Source organism: Leptodactylus fuscus, chromosome 4, assembly GCF_031893055.1.
Source record: "Leptodactylus fuscus isolate aLepFus1 chromosome 4, aLepFus1.hap2, whole genome shotgun sequence".
NCBI lineage: Eukaryota > Metazoa > Chordata > Amphibia > Anura > Leptodactylidae > Leptodactylus > Leptodactylus fuscus.
In genome coordinates, this window is record NC_134268.1 from 39,310,301 (window position 1) to 39,325,760 (window position 15,460).

At 43.5% G+C, this 15,460-nt stretch overlaps 1 protein-coding gene across 1 annotated transcript; it reads left to right on the plus strand.

The window, feature by feature from the left end:
• The first annotated feature begins 1,300 nt into the window (after positions 1 to 1,300).
• On the plus strand, positions 1,301 to 14,180 carry LOC142200165 (cytochrome P450 2D15-like). The gene is made up of 9 exons (XM_075270327.1): positions 1,301 to 1,594; positions 2,923 to 3,085; positions 8,454 to 8,606; positions 8,754 to 8,914; positions 10,285 to 10,458; positions 11,034 to 11,175; positions 11,310 to 11,497; positions 12,406 to 12,547; positions 13,649 to 14,180. The coding sequence occupies exons 1-9, from the start codon at positions 1,391 to 1,393 to the stop codon at positions 13,825 to 13,827; spliced, it is 1,506 nt and encodes a 501-aa protein (XP_075126428.1). The 5' UTR covers positions 1,301 to 1,390; the 3' UTR covers positions 13,828 to 14,180.
• The last annotated feature ends 1,280 nt before the right edge of the window (positions 14,181 to 15,460 follow it).

Consider the following 15,460-nt stretch of genomic DNA (forward strand, 5'->3'; position numbering starts at 1 on the left):
CTTTCCGCAGCGGGCAGATCGCGGCGTGTCTGGCCCGTGAGGCCCCGGCCCCCCAAAATGGACACCTATCATAACGGACATTAACAGACACCAACTAATCTTAATATGAACGTTTTTTGGTTTTTTTTATAACTGATCCATTTTTTTATACTCTCCATTTTTTTTTGTTTGTTCTGTTTCTACTTTTGCAGAAAAAAACAGACGCAAAAGTCCTGCAAGTAGTATATTGTGTCCGCTGGAAAAAAACGGACTTCTGATGGATTGGGTGTATATGGACACAAATGGACACTAACGGACACAAGATAAAATCCCATTGAAATCCCAAGAATCCGGGACGTTTGGGAGGTATGGTTATCGCTCAACCCACTGGGATTAAGGTGACTGAACTTCAACATGGTCATGTGATCAAGAACGTGATGCCACTTCCTGAGAAGAAGAAAGTAGTCGCTCTGCCATCATACCAATCAGTTTGGTAAATCTGGCCGAGTTTTACAGCTGAAGCTTGGTTGTGTGAATGCGGCCTTAGTGCTGCAAGCCCTGCAGTGAGTTTGCTCTGTGCGTCCTAGACTAACAATGACAGCCCCTGAGCACATGGACACCGCCCTACAACTAGCAGCAAAGCCAGTTTAATTATGTGTAAGAAAGTAAAATCCCATCTGATGTAGAAATAGCCTTAGGACCGGTTCCCATCTGCGTTCAGTATTCCGTTCAGGGAGTTCCCTTGGGGACCCCCTGAATGAAATACTGAATGCATTAAAGAGCGGTGAGCAATGAAAACACACTTTCTATATATGTGGGTTTCTTCCCCCTAAGTAGAGTCATTATTCAGGATTACAAAATAGTATGTGCTTAAATAGCGCCCCTCCTGTTAACAGGCTGTGACCAGTATTGCAACTGAAATTCAGTTACTTGATTGATAATGAGCTGCAATGCAACAAACAACCTGTGGAAATGAGGGCGCCCTTCTTGAGGTATTGTATAAGAACTTTGCCTCATAGCTGAGAATGACAGTTCTGATCAGTCTATAGATAGGAGCCGCTGGTTTGACTAATATGATCTCATTTACATACTTACTCCCATGGAGCTTTGCATGAAGTCTCCTCAATGAGAAGCAATAGCCCTAATCTGGATTAACAGTATCTGACTTCTAGGGATTTCACCACTGAGTAACCGGCTGGGAAATGTGATCCAGGGTGAAAGGGCTGGACTGGGAGCATGGCCAGAAAGGAAGAACAGAGCTGCCTTGTACGTCATTATGTAGCTGATAAAATGCAAGGCAGACAATAAGTGGCAGCAAAGAAATTGGGAGATCTGCAACAACTCTCAGCTGTGTTACCTACAATACCACCAAGTACCAGACAGAAGCATCAGAGCTGGGCCCCGACTGGACATGGAGCTTCCCTCTGTCCCATCCTCCTTGCTGCCTGTTGGGAATGCTACGTGTATAGGCCTCGCTGTCGTTGTGCTCTGTATACTCATTCACTGGGTGAAGAACAAAAAAGGACATAAGTACCCCCCAGGACCCTATCCCCTGCCCTTGGTGGGAAACACCTTCCAACTGGATTTCAACAACTTACCTGAAAGCTTATCCCAGGTAAAGCGTCTGTAAGATTGCCAATGTCTGCACCTGAGCAAGGGCGGGGGAGTTACAGCAGCCGCCTATGGCTAAGCCTAGAGTCACACCACCGAGTTTTACCCACGAAACTTGGTCCGTGTGCGCCATATTTATTGATCTGAACACTATGCTGTATAGTTATTTATGTGGCTAGTAGGGTTGAGCCGATCTTGAGATTTCAAGATCGATTTTAAAATCCGATTTCCGATCATTTTCCAGCTGATCTCGATCCTGATCTCGATCGTGAAATTTGCTCGATCGCCGATCGGAATCCAATCTTTTCCGATCCCGATCCTCAACCCTAGTCAATGCTTTTCTATGGGAAAAGTCACTTTTGGGATTGAGCCGATCTTGAGATAACCTCCGATCTCGATCCCGCTGGAAAAGATCAGGTTGGATTTCCGATCGCGATCGTGAAATTTACTTGATCGCCGATCGGAATCCAATCTTTTCCGATCCCAATCGCTCAAGCCTAGTGGCTAGGGTTCCCTGTCTCCCATACTGTCCAATATTATAACCAGTACAGGACAGTATGTCGCTAGGAGGCCGGGACTCCTAACATCATAGATAACTATACTGCAGGAATACTGTGCAGATCAATAAATCCAGCAAACACCCAGACTAAGTTTCCTGGGTGGAATTTGGTTGTGCGAATCTTGGGTTAGGCTATACAGCAAATTTGGGTGCGACTCCCATTGCTGGGTTGTCCTGTGACCCCATCACTAATATTCATGACTGGCCTTGCATTACAACCCCTGATGTACCATGACCGTGACTTCAATTTGAACATTGCTCGACTTTTTTGAGACTTTAGGTTTTCTTTGTTCGTGCAACAGTAGTCGTGGCCAATCACCGGGTAGTCCTAGCATAATGTATTTTTGGAGAAGCCCCAAAACCCACTTTCGGCAGAGTTTCTGTAAGCCAGGCCCAGTACGTAACTAGTTTACTGGGGTTATTTCCAAAAATTTGTCATTGCTATAGAAAATTTGGGACGCTTGTAAACTTTGAGTAATATTGGGCATGCGTATAATGTTTTATAATGGATATGAACCCTGCCCAGTTATTCTGTAACGGATTCATACAGAAATTGTAACCAGAATTTTTTGGTTTACTTGCCCTTGGTTAATACCAATAGATGCGCCTCTGTTCTAAATAAAGCTCAGGGGCGACCTTATAAACACAAGTTCTGCTTTCTTTCTATGTTATAATTTTATAAAATACAGAAATTTTTGAAAAATGAGTCAGTCTTTGTGATCAGTCTTTGTAGTTTTGCATTTTTGTATACGTTGCTCATCTTTTTATTACAGTTGGGGAAACAGTATGGAAACGTTTACAGCCTCTCGATATTCTTTGAGCGTTCGGTTGTGCTAAATGGGTATGAGGCTATAAAAGAAGGATTGGTCACAAAATCGGAGGACACCGCTGACAGACCCTCCATCCCAATGTTCGAGCATCTCGGATTGCACAATGGTAGGTCTCAATACTTATGTGTAGGAGTTGTCGTTTCACACCAGAGCTACAGATTGAAGACCATGGTTTGGTACTTGTCGAAAAATAAGTCAAAAGGTCCCATTCCAGGGCATTTAGAAATTATGCTAGGGCACTAAATACAGATGGGGCAAAATATTGTGTATAGGGGCCACTATGGGGCGTAATAGTATGTGCAGGGGTCACTATGGGTGTAATAGAGTGTGCAGGAATGCAGGGGGGTGCCCCCATGTCAAAAGTTCACCCCGACATTCCTAGTTACCCCACTGACATGGGTGCTTGGCTGATGGCTCAGGCATTATACAGTAGCTGTCGGAGAACAACATTTCAGCCAACAGCTATCTCATCACTCTGACCCACCTAAGTTTGTTGTTGGTTTGTCCTGTAAATGTGTTTTGCAATCCTATTTCACATGTAGTATTTGCAGAATGATGTAATACTGACACATTGTATCCGCATTACATCACTTTATGGGTGCAGATAACAATGTGACAATGATAACAATATAAAGTAACCTAAAAATAAAGTAAATGATAAAAAAAAAAAAAAATAATTATTGTCAGGGTCTGGGGTTGCTAGGTGGGGTGGCATAGACACACACGTCCAGATTATTAGTCCAAAAAAATGATAGAGTTTTATTTTCACTCCAAAAACAGTGCAGCAACAAAAGAAACAATACAAAAATAAATCCCTGCCCGGCTGGGCTCTAACTGAACATAGAATAGGTTACCTCACCTAGAATAACAGAATCAATAGCAAGTTGAATCATCCAGGACACAGCTCCAATAGTGCGACCTTCCTGTTGGCTCTCCAGCCAAGCTCTGCTGCTGGAGCGACCTCTTAAGCCTCCTTGATGAAGAGAACTCATAGCAGCCACAAAGTGTGGACTGGAGGGGGGTGGAATGACAGGTCCCAATACCAACCTACCTGCCATTCCTAAAAATCCAGCCCAAAACTGAGCAAGTGAATGGGTTTGAAAACTGACCGCCGGGTTTCCGTCCCCTGTCCATTTTCGTGGGTCAGAAGATGGAAACCGACCGGATTGGCTAAACCAGAGACCGGGCGCAGATGTGAACCTGCTCTTAGGGCTCATTCACATGGGGGTCGGTGGGGCGGATTTTGGCACCGCCTCACTCTCGGGTCAAAACCCGCTTGCCACGACCGTCGCGGCTTCCCCCTCCGGAGGCGGCTCAAATGAATGGGACAACCCTGGAGGTTGCTGCCGCCAGGCGGAAACCGCTGCTAGCGGAAAAAAGAACGCTAGTGGTCTCCATAGAGCACCTTTATATGGAGGCAGATTTTGAGGCGAATTCCGCTGTCAAAATCCGCCTTCTTTCCCCCGTGTGAACTATCCCTTCAGGTCCTCACCCTCCATGATAAATACCTAAAACCTAAAGGTGTGTCCTTATCCTCAGACTTTGCCAATCCTTTACTGGCATAAATACAAACTCACAAATGTAAAGATATCTGTAGCACATATCAAAGACCCATCAATAACAGCTAGCCTACTTGTTGACAGTCTCCAAACTGCAAGAGTCTCTTACACTATGCAAAGCAAACTTAAAAAAAAAAAAAGGGAAAGTCTCAAAGTTTTCATAATGTCTTTTTTTTTAGATAACGTTGCGTGTTCTCTTGGTTTATTGCTTGGTTTATGTGTTTTTTCTTCTGTACAATACACAGACCGGACTTGTTAGATCTTCACCTTTTTCACCTTCTGACCAACCTTTAGCTCATACTCCTGTTTTGGCCTCTCCTTAGTCAGCAGAGGAGGCAGAGAATAGCAAACATTATGTCATCGGATATTTTTCAGCACAAAGTTCAGTGCGTGGATATAAAGCAATATTATCTGATATATTATTTCACTGTTCAGGTATTCACCTGTGACATCAGTAAAATGCTGTCAGTAATATATGGCCTGCGTATACATGAGGTGTGACATTATATATGGCCAGTGGCGTAACTAGGAATGGCGGGGCCCCGTGGCAAACTTTTGACATGGGGCCCCCCAACTGACGCCGATGTCGAAGACCTCGACCGGCCCCCTCCTCCGCACTCTATTATGTCCCTTAGTGGCCCCTGCACACAGTATTATCCCCAATATTGGCCCCTGCACACACTATTATGTCCCTTACTGGCCCCTGCACACAGTATTATATCCCTTACTGGCCCCTGTACACAGTATTATAGCCCATGGTGGCCCCTGCACACAGTATTATGTCCCTTACTGGCCCCTGCACACACTATTATGTCCCATAGTGGCCCCTGCACACAGTATTATGCCCCATAGTTGCCCCTTCACACAGTATTATCCCCAATAGTGTCCCCTGCACACAGTATTATCCCCTATTGTGTCCCCTGCACACAGTATTATACCCCATAGTGGACACCCATAAACAATTATTATACTCTGGGGTCTTTTCAGACCCCAGAGTATAATAATCGGAGACCCGGGGGAATAAAAACATAAAAAACTACTGTTTCTTACCTGTCCTCCGGCTCCTACGCTGCCGTCCTTCTTCAAAGACGTCGGACGTCACATGACCCGGGATGCAGGCCGGGTTCATGTGACGTCAGGAATGACGTCAGGACAGAGGCCTGGTAGGATCGTGGAGAGGTAAGTAACAGTGTTTTTTATGTTTATTACCTCTCCCGGTTCACTGTTCATTATACAGTATAATGATAGTATACAGTCCTATGAAAAAGTTTGGGCACCCCTATTAATCTTAATCATTTTTAGTTCTAAATATTTTGGTGTTTATAACAGCCATTTCAGTTTGATATATCTAATAACTGATGGACACAGTAATATTTCAGGATTGAAATGAGGTTTATTGTACTAACAGAAAATGTGCAATATGCATTAAACCAAAATTTGACCGGTGCAAAAGTATGGGCACCTCAACAGAAAAGTGACATTAATATTTAGTACATCCTCCTTTTGCAAAGATAACAGCCTCTAGTCGCTTCCTGTAGCTTTTAATCAGTTCCTGGATCCTGGATTAAGGTATTTTGGACAAACAATTCAAGTTCAGTTAAGTTAGATGGTCGCCGAGCATGGACAGCCCGCTTCAAATCATCCCACAGATGTTCAATGATATTCAGGTCTGGGGACTGGGATGGCCATTCCAGAACATTGTAATTGTTCCTCTGCATGAATGCCTGAGGATTTGGAGCGGTGTTTTGGATCATTGTCTTGCTGAAATATCCATCCCCGGCGTAACTTCAACTTCGTCACTGATTCTTGAACATTATTCTCAAGAATCTGCTGATACTGAGTGGAATCCATGCGACTCTCAACTTTAACAAGATTCCCGATGCCGGCATTGGCCACACAGCCCCAAAGCATGATGGAACCTCCACCAAATTTTACAGTGGGTAGCAAGTGTTTTTCTTGGAATGCTGTTTCTTTTTGGACGCCATGCATAACGCCTTTTTTTATAACCAAACAACTCAATTTTTGTTTCCAAAATGAAGCTGCCTTGACCAAATGTGCTTTTTCATACCTCAGGCAACTCTATTTGTGGCGTACGTGCAGAAACGGCTTCTTTCTCATCACTCTCCCATACAGCTTCTATTTGTGCAAAGTGCGCTGTATTGTTGACCGATGCACAGTGACACCATCTGCAGAAAGATGATGCTGCAGCTCTTTGGAGGTGGTCTGTGGATTGTCCTTCACTGTTCTCACCATTCTTCTTCTCTGCCTTTCTGATATTATTCTTGGCCTGCCACTTCTGGGCTTAACAAGAACTGTCCCTGTGGTCTTCCATTTCCTTACTATGTTCCTCACAGTGGAAACTGACAGGTTAAATCTCTGAGACAACTTTTTGTATCCTTCCCCTGAACAACTATGTTGAACAATCTTTGTTTTCAGATCATTTGAGAGTTGTTTTGAGTAGCCCATGATGCCACTCTTCAGAGGAGATTCAAATAGGAGATCAACTTGCAATTGGCCACCTTAAATACCTTTTCTTATGATTGGATACATCTGGCTATGAAGTTCAAAGCTCACTGAGGTTACAAAACCAATTTTGTGCTTCAGTAAGTCAGTAAAAAGTAGTTAGGGGAATTCAAATCAATAAAATGATAAGGGTGCCCATACTTTTGCACCGGTCAAATTTTGGTTTAATGCATATTGCACATTTTCTGTTAGTACAATAAACCTCATTTCACTCCTGAAATATTACTGTGTCCATCAGTTATTAGATATATCAAACTGAAATGGCTGCGGCAAACACCAAAATATTTAGAACTAAAAATGATTAAGATTAATAGGGGTGCCCAAACTTTTTCATAGGACTGTATGTGGGGCCCGCGGTGTCACTTACCGATCCCAGCCCAGCCAGGATCGGCAAGTGAATAGGGCCTGTAACGGCCTATCAAAAACAAAAAAAAAACCCAAAAACCCAAAACGCAGCGGTAGCAGCTGTCACCGGGCCCCCTAATGGCCCGGTCCCTGTGGCAGCCGCCTCCGCTGCCTCTATGGTAGTTACGCCCCTGTATACGGCCATTATATGACTTTTTATGTTTCCTATATTTAGCATTACTAAGCCGTTTTGTGAGTAGTTTGCAGTTCTCTCTGAGCTGGTGGGCCGAGACTCTGCCTTAAGCTTTATTCACACTACAGTGAATAATGAACTTCTGTTTCTCATTCAGAAACAGCCCCAGGATTGTGCAGGACATATATAGAGAAGTACTGACGTGCACTGATGTGAATGAATTACTTGATCTGTGAATATGTCTATTTAGTTCCAAAATCAGCCTAAGCCCCCCTGTCTCTCCTTCTTTCTGACTCAACATCTGCTCCTCCCCCCCTCTCCATAGACTTCTATAGATATATCTAACCTGATACATGTAACATATGAGCTATCTTCAGATGTTCAGAGCAGAGATTTCAGTTCAGCAGGACAGGGGAGAGGACAAGCCAGCACCTGCACCTAACTGAAGCCTCTTCTAACCATCTGTTTTTTGCAGAACCGGAAAACATGGCAGATTATACTTACCTGCATTGCAAAAAAAAAAGGGGCCATAGACGTATACCCTTTTTTTTCTTCTTTACATTTAAGTCTGCGTAAAACCAATGGAAATGAGCTCCCATCCATATCTATCCAGTAGAATCCATTTTTTGGCATACACAGATATATGAGCTATATAGAAAAACAAATGTAATGTGAACCAAACTTATGTTGAATATTTCTCCACAAACCTATAGATCGGTCTCCTGTTCTATAACATGCTGCCTGCAGATTGCTCTGCACTTTCCATGTGACAGGTTCCCTATAAAGACTTCTTATCTAACATAGCGGATATGTTCTGTGTCCATTCCTTATGTTCATAAACCATTGTCCTTCAGGGATTGCATTCACCGGATATGGTCAACATTGGAAGGAGCAAAGACGATTTGCCCTACAAACTTTAAGAAACTTTGGAATGGGAAAGAAATCAATGGAAGAGCGTATACGAGAAGAAGCTGGATACCTCTGTGCTGCTTTTCAGGCCAATAATGGTAAATAAAATAAAAATGTGTGGCACATGATGAAGATCCCAGTGAGGGTCAATATGTTGTGTGCCGTTGTTCCCAATAAAGATTTTTCCATCTGGAGGAGATTTTTTTTCTGGTAGGACTGTATTAGTTATTTCTGTTGGTTTCTAGGCCGTCCCTTTGATCCCTTTATGGTGCTTACTAATGCAGTCAGCAATGTCATCTGCTCCATCACATTTGGAGACCGCTTTGAATACAGCGATTCATCATTTCAGAGAATGATTTACCTATTAAAGGAATTGGCCGAGCTTCAGACAAAGCCCATCACTCAGGTGAGTATCTATCTATAGAAAACATGGGCAGTGCCCCTCCAAAAAATCTAACCAAATGTATAAGTATAGCAAAAAAGTGCCATTATACTGTGTGAGAGCACTTATGGGGCATTATACTGTGTGAGAGCACTTATGGGGCATTATACTGTGTGAGAGCACTTATGGGGCATTATACTGTGTGAGAGCACTTATGGGGCATTATACTGTGTGAGAGCACTTATGGGCCATTATACTGTGTGAGAGCACTTATGGGGCATTATACTGTGTGAGAGCACCTATGGGGCATTATACTGTGTCAGAGCACTTATGGGGCATTATACTGTGAGAGCACTTATGGGGCATTATACTGTGTGAGAGCACTTATGGGGCATTATACTGTGTGAGAGCACTTATGGGGCATTATACTGTGTGAGAGCACTTATGGGCCATTATACTGTGTGAGAGCACTTATGGGGCATTATACTGTGTGAGAGCACCTATGGGGCATTATACTGTGTGAGAGCACTTATGGGGTATTATACTGTGTGAGAACACTTATGGGGCATTATACTGTGTTAGAGCACTTATGGGGCATTATACTGTGTGAGCACTTATGGGGCATTATACTGTGTGAGAGCACTTATGGGGCATTATACTGTGTGAGAGCACCTATGGGGCATTATACTGTGTGAGAGCACTTATGGGGTATTATACTGTGTGAGAGCACCTATGGGGCATTATACTGTGTGAGAGCACTTATGGGGCATTATACTGTGTGAGAGCACTTATGGGGCATTATACTGTGTGAGAGCACTTATGGGGCATTATACTGTGTGAGAGCACTTATGGGGCATTATACTGTGTGAGAGCACTTATGGGGCATTATACTGTGTGAGAGCACTTATGGGGCATTATACTGTGTGTGAAGGGCAATATAATGTGTGGGGACAATGAAGGAGCCATCATACTCTTTGGGGGCATTATACCTTGTGGGGGCACCAATGGGGCATTAAACAATGTGGTAGCCAATAAGAAGGCATTATACTCTGTTGGTCGGAGGATACTGTGTGTGAGCACCATGGGGGGCCTTATTATTGGATATTACACCTAGGTATAGGGCACAAAGGGTCTGGTTGGGTTTAAAGGAGACATCGGCATGGCTAGGAGGAATATCTTATCATATGTGAATACTAGACTTGTTCATCTCAGACCTTCAGCTGATTGAAGACCCCAGTCAGGAGACGTTAGTTAACCCTTACAAGGCTTCTATTGTATGGCTATGCTAAAATATTGTATATTATTGTATGAAATGTAATGTTCAATAATAATTAAAACTTCAAGCTATCTACTGTATTGATTCATAAGGGATATATTACATGTCCTCTCTTTAGTTGTACAAACTCTTCCCCTGGCTCATGAAGGTGCCCGGACCCCATCAGAAGCTATTCAGTATCCAACGTACTTATCTAGACTTCCTAAGGACCATCATCCAAAAACACAGAGACACTTGGGATCCTGCGGTCAGGAGGGACTTCATTGATGCCTTTTTTGAGGAAATTGAAAAAGTAAGCAAATGTCTACTGTACACTGTATGTATAGGTGTATGCAGTGGTGTAACTACAGTATTTTGTCCCCCTACCTCATCCTTACAGTGAATTCTTGATAGTGATGGTTATGGGTGCTAAGGAGTTTAATCCACCTTAGTGTGGTTAGGGGTAATCTGTGGGTCTCCTTGGTTTATGGGCCAGATGGAAGCTGCAATCTCAATACTGATGCCAATGCTTATGGGCTCCCTAAGGCTCCTGGGCCCCGATGTGACTGCACCCTCTGCACCCCCTCAAGTTACACCCCTGCTATATATTATTGGACAATGATATTAACCAAACCCCAATATTGTACAGCCCCTATCCCCAATATAGTACTACTCACATTCTCCTCTCACCTTCTGTCCTTGCTTTCTGCTATTTCCATACTATCCACGCTTACACTCAATGCATAGCACCCTGACCAAAAATACTGTTGTGTGCTTGGGTAAATTATTGTTTTGAATGCTTTATTTTGTAAGAAAGCGGAGCAGGAAGATCAGGGGAGGCACGGCTATTGAAGACTTCCATAATAACTATTATTTCTGTGCTCTCAGAATAAAGATAATCCTGCCAGCAGCTTCTCAGAGGAGACTCTTCTCATTGTCATGGCGGATCTCTTTGTAGCTGGGACCGACACAACATCCAACACTTTGCGCTGGTCTCTTCTTATGATGCTTCTTCATCCGCAAATCCAGAGTAAGTAGATAGCTGTGGGGTTGTCATAATCTTACTCTATGTCCCTTAAAGATTTCATGCAATTTCTAGACGTCAAAGTTGAACATAGCTAGAAGAAACTACATTGTGTTCTAACTAAATTTTCACCTTCCCAGAGAAGGTCCATGAAGAGGTCGATCGTGTGATTGGCCGGGACAGACTACCCACCATAGAAGACCAGCCTAAAATGCCGTACACCACTGCAGTCATCCATGAAGTCCAGAGATTTGGAAATATCTTGCCTATTGCTTTGCTACATATGACCTACAGAAACACCAATATCCAAGGATTTGACATCCCCAAGGTTCAGTATATTTTATTTTTTAAGTAAAAAAATAAAGACAAAAGTAGAAAATGAAAACCTCAGCAATTCATTATTCATATGACGTAAAAAAAATACATGGTGATTGCTTTTCCTTCCCATTTCTATCTGTTGTTTGCATTAGTGTCAATGGAAATGGACACATAATCAGTCTGTGACCATTCTCTGTGACAGTTTAATGTCCGTTGCCGTCATCCTATGATGGAAGACAGCAATGGACATTAACAAAGGTAGTGTGAATGCCCCCTTAACAATCCCCATCCCTTGCTTTGGGCTTGTTATACTTAGGGTATTGTAGTGTAGTTTCAGAATACACCTTCAGTGCTTTAGTTAGTTGGGTAGGCCAAGACAGGCTGCCCTATAGCTTGCAGAAAGAAGCCTTGTATTGCTTGGAGAACGTCTCCATTGCCCAAAAGTGAGGAAGCCTGTTATACCTGGCCGGCATGAGCCCTGTATTTCAATGATGACTGACAGAAAGGGCCAAGTTTGTCCCTCCATACTACAGTACTACCTAGGCTGTTCATACGGTAGGAAATGATGAGATATTGAGTCGGGCTTCTGCCTTAGATTCCTTTCCATTTTCCAGCTCTCTGGTTTTCTGCCATGCGCTGACTAGCCCCAGATAAATGAGACTTGTCAGCTGGGTGTCTTGGACTGTGGATTTTGTGGTTGACCATTCTGCTCAATCTTGCCAAGGATTCCATGTCATCTTATTGTCTTCAGTGTCCTTGGATTTCGGCTTCCATTGATAACAATGTGAGGCAGATTCAGGGCTGAATTTGACTCCAGATCAGCACAAATGCCTCTGCATGAACACAAGAAATGTGTATAAATGCAGAAATAAAACCACACAATACATTATGGTTTTGTTTTTTTCTTCATCGTTTTAGGGCACCACAATCATCCCCAACTTGACATCCGTTTTAAAGGATAAGAACATTTGGAAGAAGCCGTATCAGTTTTATCCAGAACATTTCTTGGACTCGGAAGGAAAGTTTGTAAAGAATGAGGCATTCATCCCATTCTCTGCAGGTACTGGTATAATGAACAGATACAACTAGACATCGCTCTGGTCAGGAATACCGCCAATTCTTTTAGGACAAACATCTATGTGAGACTTGCGAAAACTACAATATTTTTGTCGTATCCTATGGGTAGGACGCCCGTAATTTGTATGAAGTGGCTGGGGGTGGCTTTCCGATAGAGTGGCCTGCCCGTGTTTTGTGGTGGTCACCATTGTTCTGATGTTCTTTCTTGGACCAATGTCAGTTTTGTTCTTTTTTAATTCGTTCATAGAGTCTGTTTATGTGATATGCATTTATTTAGCAGATTTTCGTTTGGCACTTAGAGCATGTTCACACAGCATAATATATACAAGCTGAAACACTCAGCTTCAGGATTTTGAAGCTGAATTTTCCTGCTTGACCAAATTTCACCATGAAACTGGGGGATCTGCTGCGAAATTTGCAAATTCGATACTTGCCAGGCAGAATTTTTTTTAAACTACAGCAGGTAACTGGTCTTATTTACTTACCGATCCTGCTCACGGCCTTCAGCAGAGGCAAATGTGATCAGGACCTGGGATTGGTAAGTGAGGCCGCAGGCCTGTGAACCCTACAAACACCACTATCATAAACTCCTGGGCTCTGGTAGGCTTTGGGCCTATTTGGTGACATCCCAGATGTCACGTGGGCCAGTCCTGTGTCATACTGCATCATGATGCAGGTCCGGCTCAAGTAATGTCTGGTCCATCATTAAAGATGGATGACATCAGCAGGAAATGCACCGGAGCCCAGGAGAGGTAAGTAGCATTGTTTTTTTTTTTTTTTTATGTATGGGTCTACGATTATTATACTCTAGGGGCCACATCTCAAATGTTCACCTTGGGGCTCTATGATTCCTAGATACGCCACTGAGGATAAGCTATCAGTATCTGACCAGTGATGGACCAACACCTACGGTAGATCCTGCACTGATCAGCTGACCCTGCTGCCTCCAGACACCAGAAGCTATTGCAGTAGCCAGAGATAGAATCAGCTCTACTCCTGTTCAAATAATTGGGCAGACCTACATTGAGGCTGGACAACCCCTTTAAACTGTAGTTGTCATCACATTCCTCTTATTTATGTTTAGGCCGCCGAATCTGTGTGGGAGAGCAGCTGGCAAGAATGGATCTCTTCATCTTATTTACATCATTACTACAACGTTTCGAGTTCCACATTCCAGATGATGAGCCGTATCCCAGACACGATCCTGTGTTCACCTTCAACTTCAGCCCCCATCCCTTCCAAGTCTGCTGTAGGGAACGTTAATCCCAAACACATCCTAATCGCCATATTGTATCGTATATGCACTTAGGTAATGTAGAACAATTACATTTCAGATTTTGCCTCACAATCACAATACGTAAATTTTATTTGATAGAAATTTGTCTCATCTGCCAGAACATACTATCAAGCTGCTTGTGAATAAAGTTCATAATATCTGCTATGTGTAGATTACCTTTAGGGTACATTCACCTGGGATGATGATGGTGCTGCGTCACACACCAACAACACACTGTATAATTTTAGTTTTTTGCAATGGTTTACAATGATTGTAGTCCGCAGCAATACTGCAAGCGCAAACACTACCATGACAGTCCGGTGTATATGTATCTCCTTACTGTTATCAGATGTTATCACATGTCCTGCAGTATTCTATACTTGTCTCCGCTCATTCCAAAGTTGTGTTTATACTGATAAAATGCTTTTGATATTTTTGCTTTGATGTTTTTCTTGGTATTTTCATTAAAAAAAGGAAAGCAATATTTCTGAAATAAACGATAGTTTTTAGGGGCTAAGAACATTTTGCAATTCTAGCGGTAAGTTTGCTTGTTTCCAAACATTGAGATAGATTCTTGGCTTATGAGTGAAAGTAAACACTATCCGAGCTAGTACTAGACTAGGCTCACAGGCGTAATTTGAAACTGATTTTGAGGTGGATTCCTATGGGAAGCGGGAATGTACACTTCTTTTTTTTTTGGTCGTGATTTTGAAAAAAAGACACATTTTGCTTGATCTTCTGATTTTGTCTCAGAACCCATGATTTGAGACTCCCGTTGATCAGTCCCCTTGTACTCCAGCTGATCAGTCCCCTTGTAGTCCCGCTGATCAGTCCCCTTGTAATCCTGCTGATCAATCCCCTTGTACTCCTGCTGGTCATTCCCCTTGTAGTCCCGCTGATCAGTCCCCTTGTACTACCACTGATCAGTTCCCTTGTACTCCTGCTGATCAGTCCCCTTGTACTCCAGCTGATCAGTCCCCTTGTAGTCCCGCTGATCAGTCCCCTTGTAATCCTGCTGATCAATCCCCTTGTACTCCTGCTGGTCATTCCCCTTGTAGTCCCGCTGATCAGTCCCCTTGTACTACCACTGATCAGTTCCCTTGTACTCCTGCTGATCAGTCCCCTTGTACTCCTGCTGATCAGTCCCCTTGTACTCCAGCTGATCAGTCCCCTTGTAGTCCCGCTGATCAATCCCCTTGTACTACTGCTGATCAGTCCCCTTGTAGTCCCGCTGATCAATCCCCTTGTAATACTGCTTATCAGTCCCCTTGTACTACTGCTGATCAGTCCCCTTGTACTACTGCTGATCAGTTCCCTTGTACTACCGCTGATCAGTTCCCTTGTACTCCTGCTGATCAGTCCCCTTGTAGTCCCGCTGATCAATCCCCTTGTAGTCCCGCTGATCAGTCCCCTTGTAGTCCCGCTGATCAGTCCCCTTGTGCTACTGCTGATCAGTCCCCTTGTAGTCCCGCTGATCAATCCCCTTGTAGTCCCGCTGATCAGTCCCCTTGTAGTCCCGCTGATCAGTCCCCTTGTGCTACTGCTGATCAGTCCCCTTGTGTCTAAGGCTAATCAGCAGGTCAACCTGCCATGGGATCCACAGAGCTAGAAAATGGAGAG

Excerpts from the sequence above, each read along its gene's own strand:
- LOC142200165 (XM_075270327.1), top strand. The coding sequence starts at position 1,391 with ATGGAGCTTCCCTCTGTCCCATCCTCCTTGCTGCCTGTTGGGAATGCT. Across the intron at positions 3,086-8,453 it reads GCATCTCGGATTGCACAATG|GGATTGCATTCACCGGATAT; the intron begins GTAGGTCTCAAT and ends ATTGTCCTTCAG. Across the intron at positions 12,548-13,648 it reads ATTCATCCCATTCTCTGCAG|GCCGCCGAATCTGTGTGGGA; the intron begins GTACTGGTATAA and ends ATTTATGTTTAG.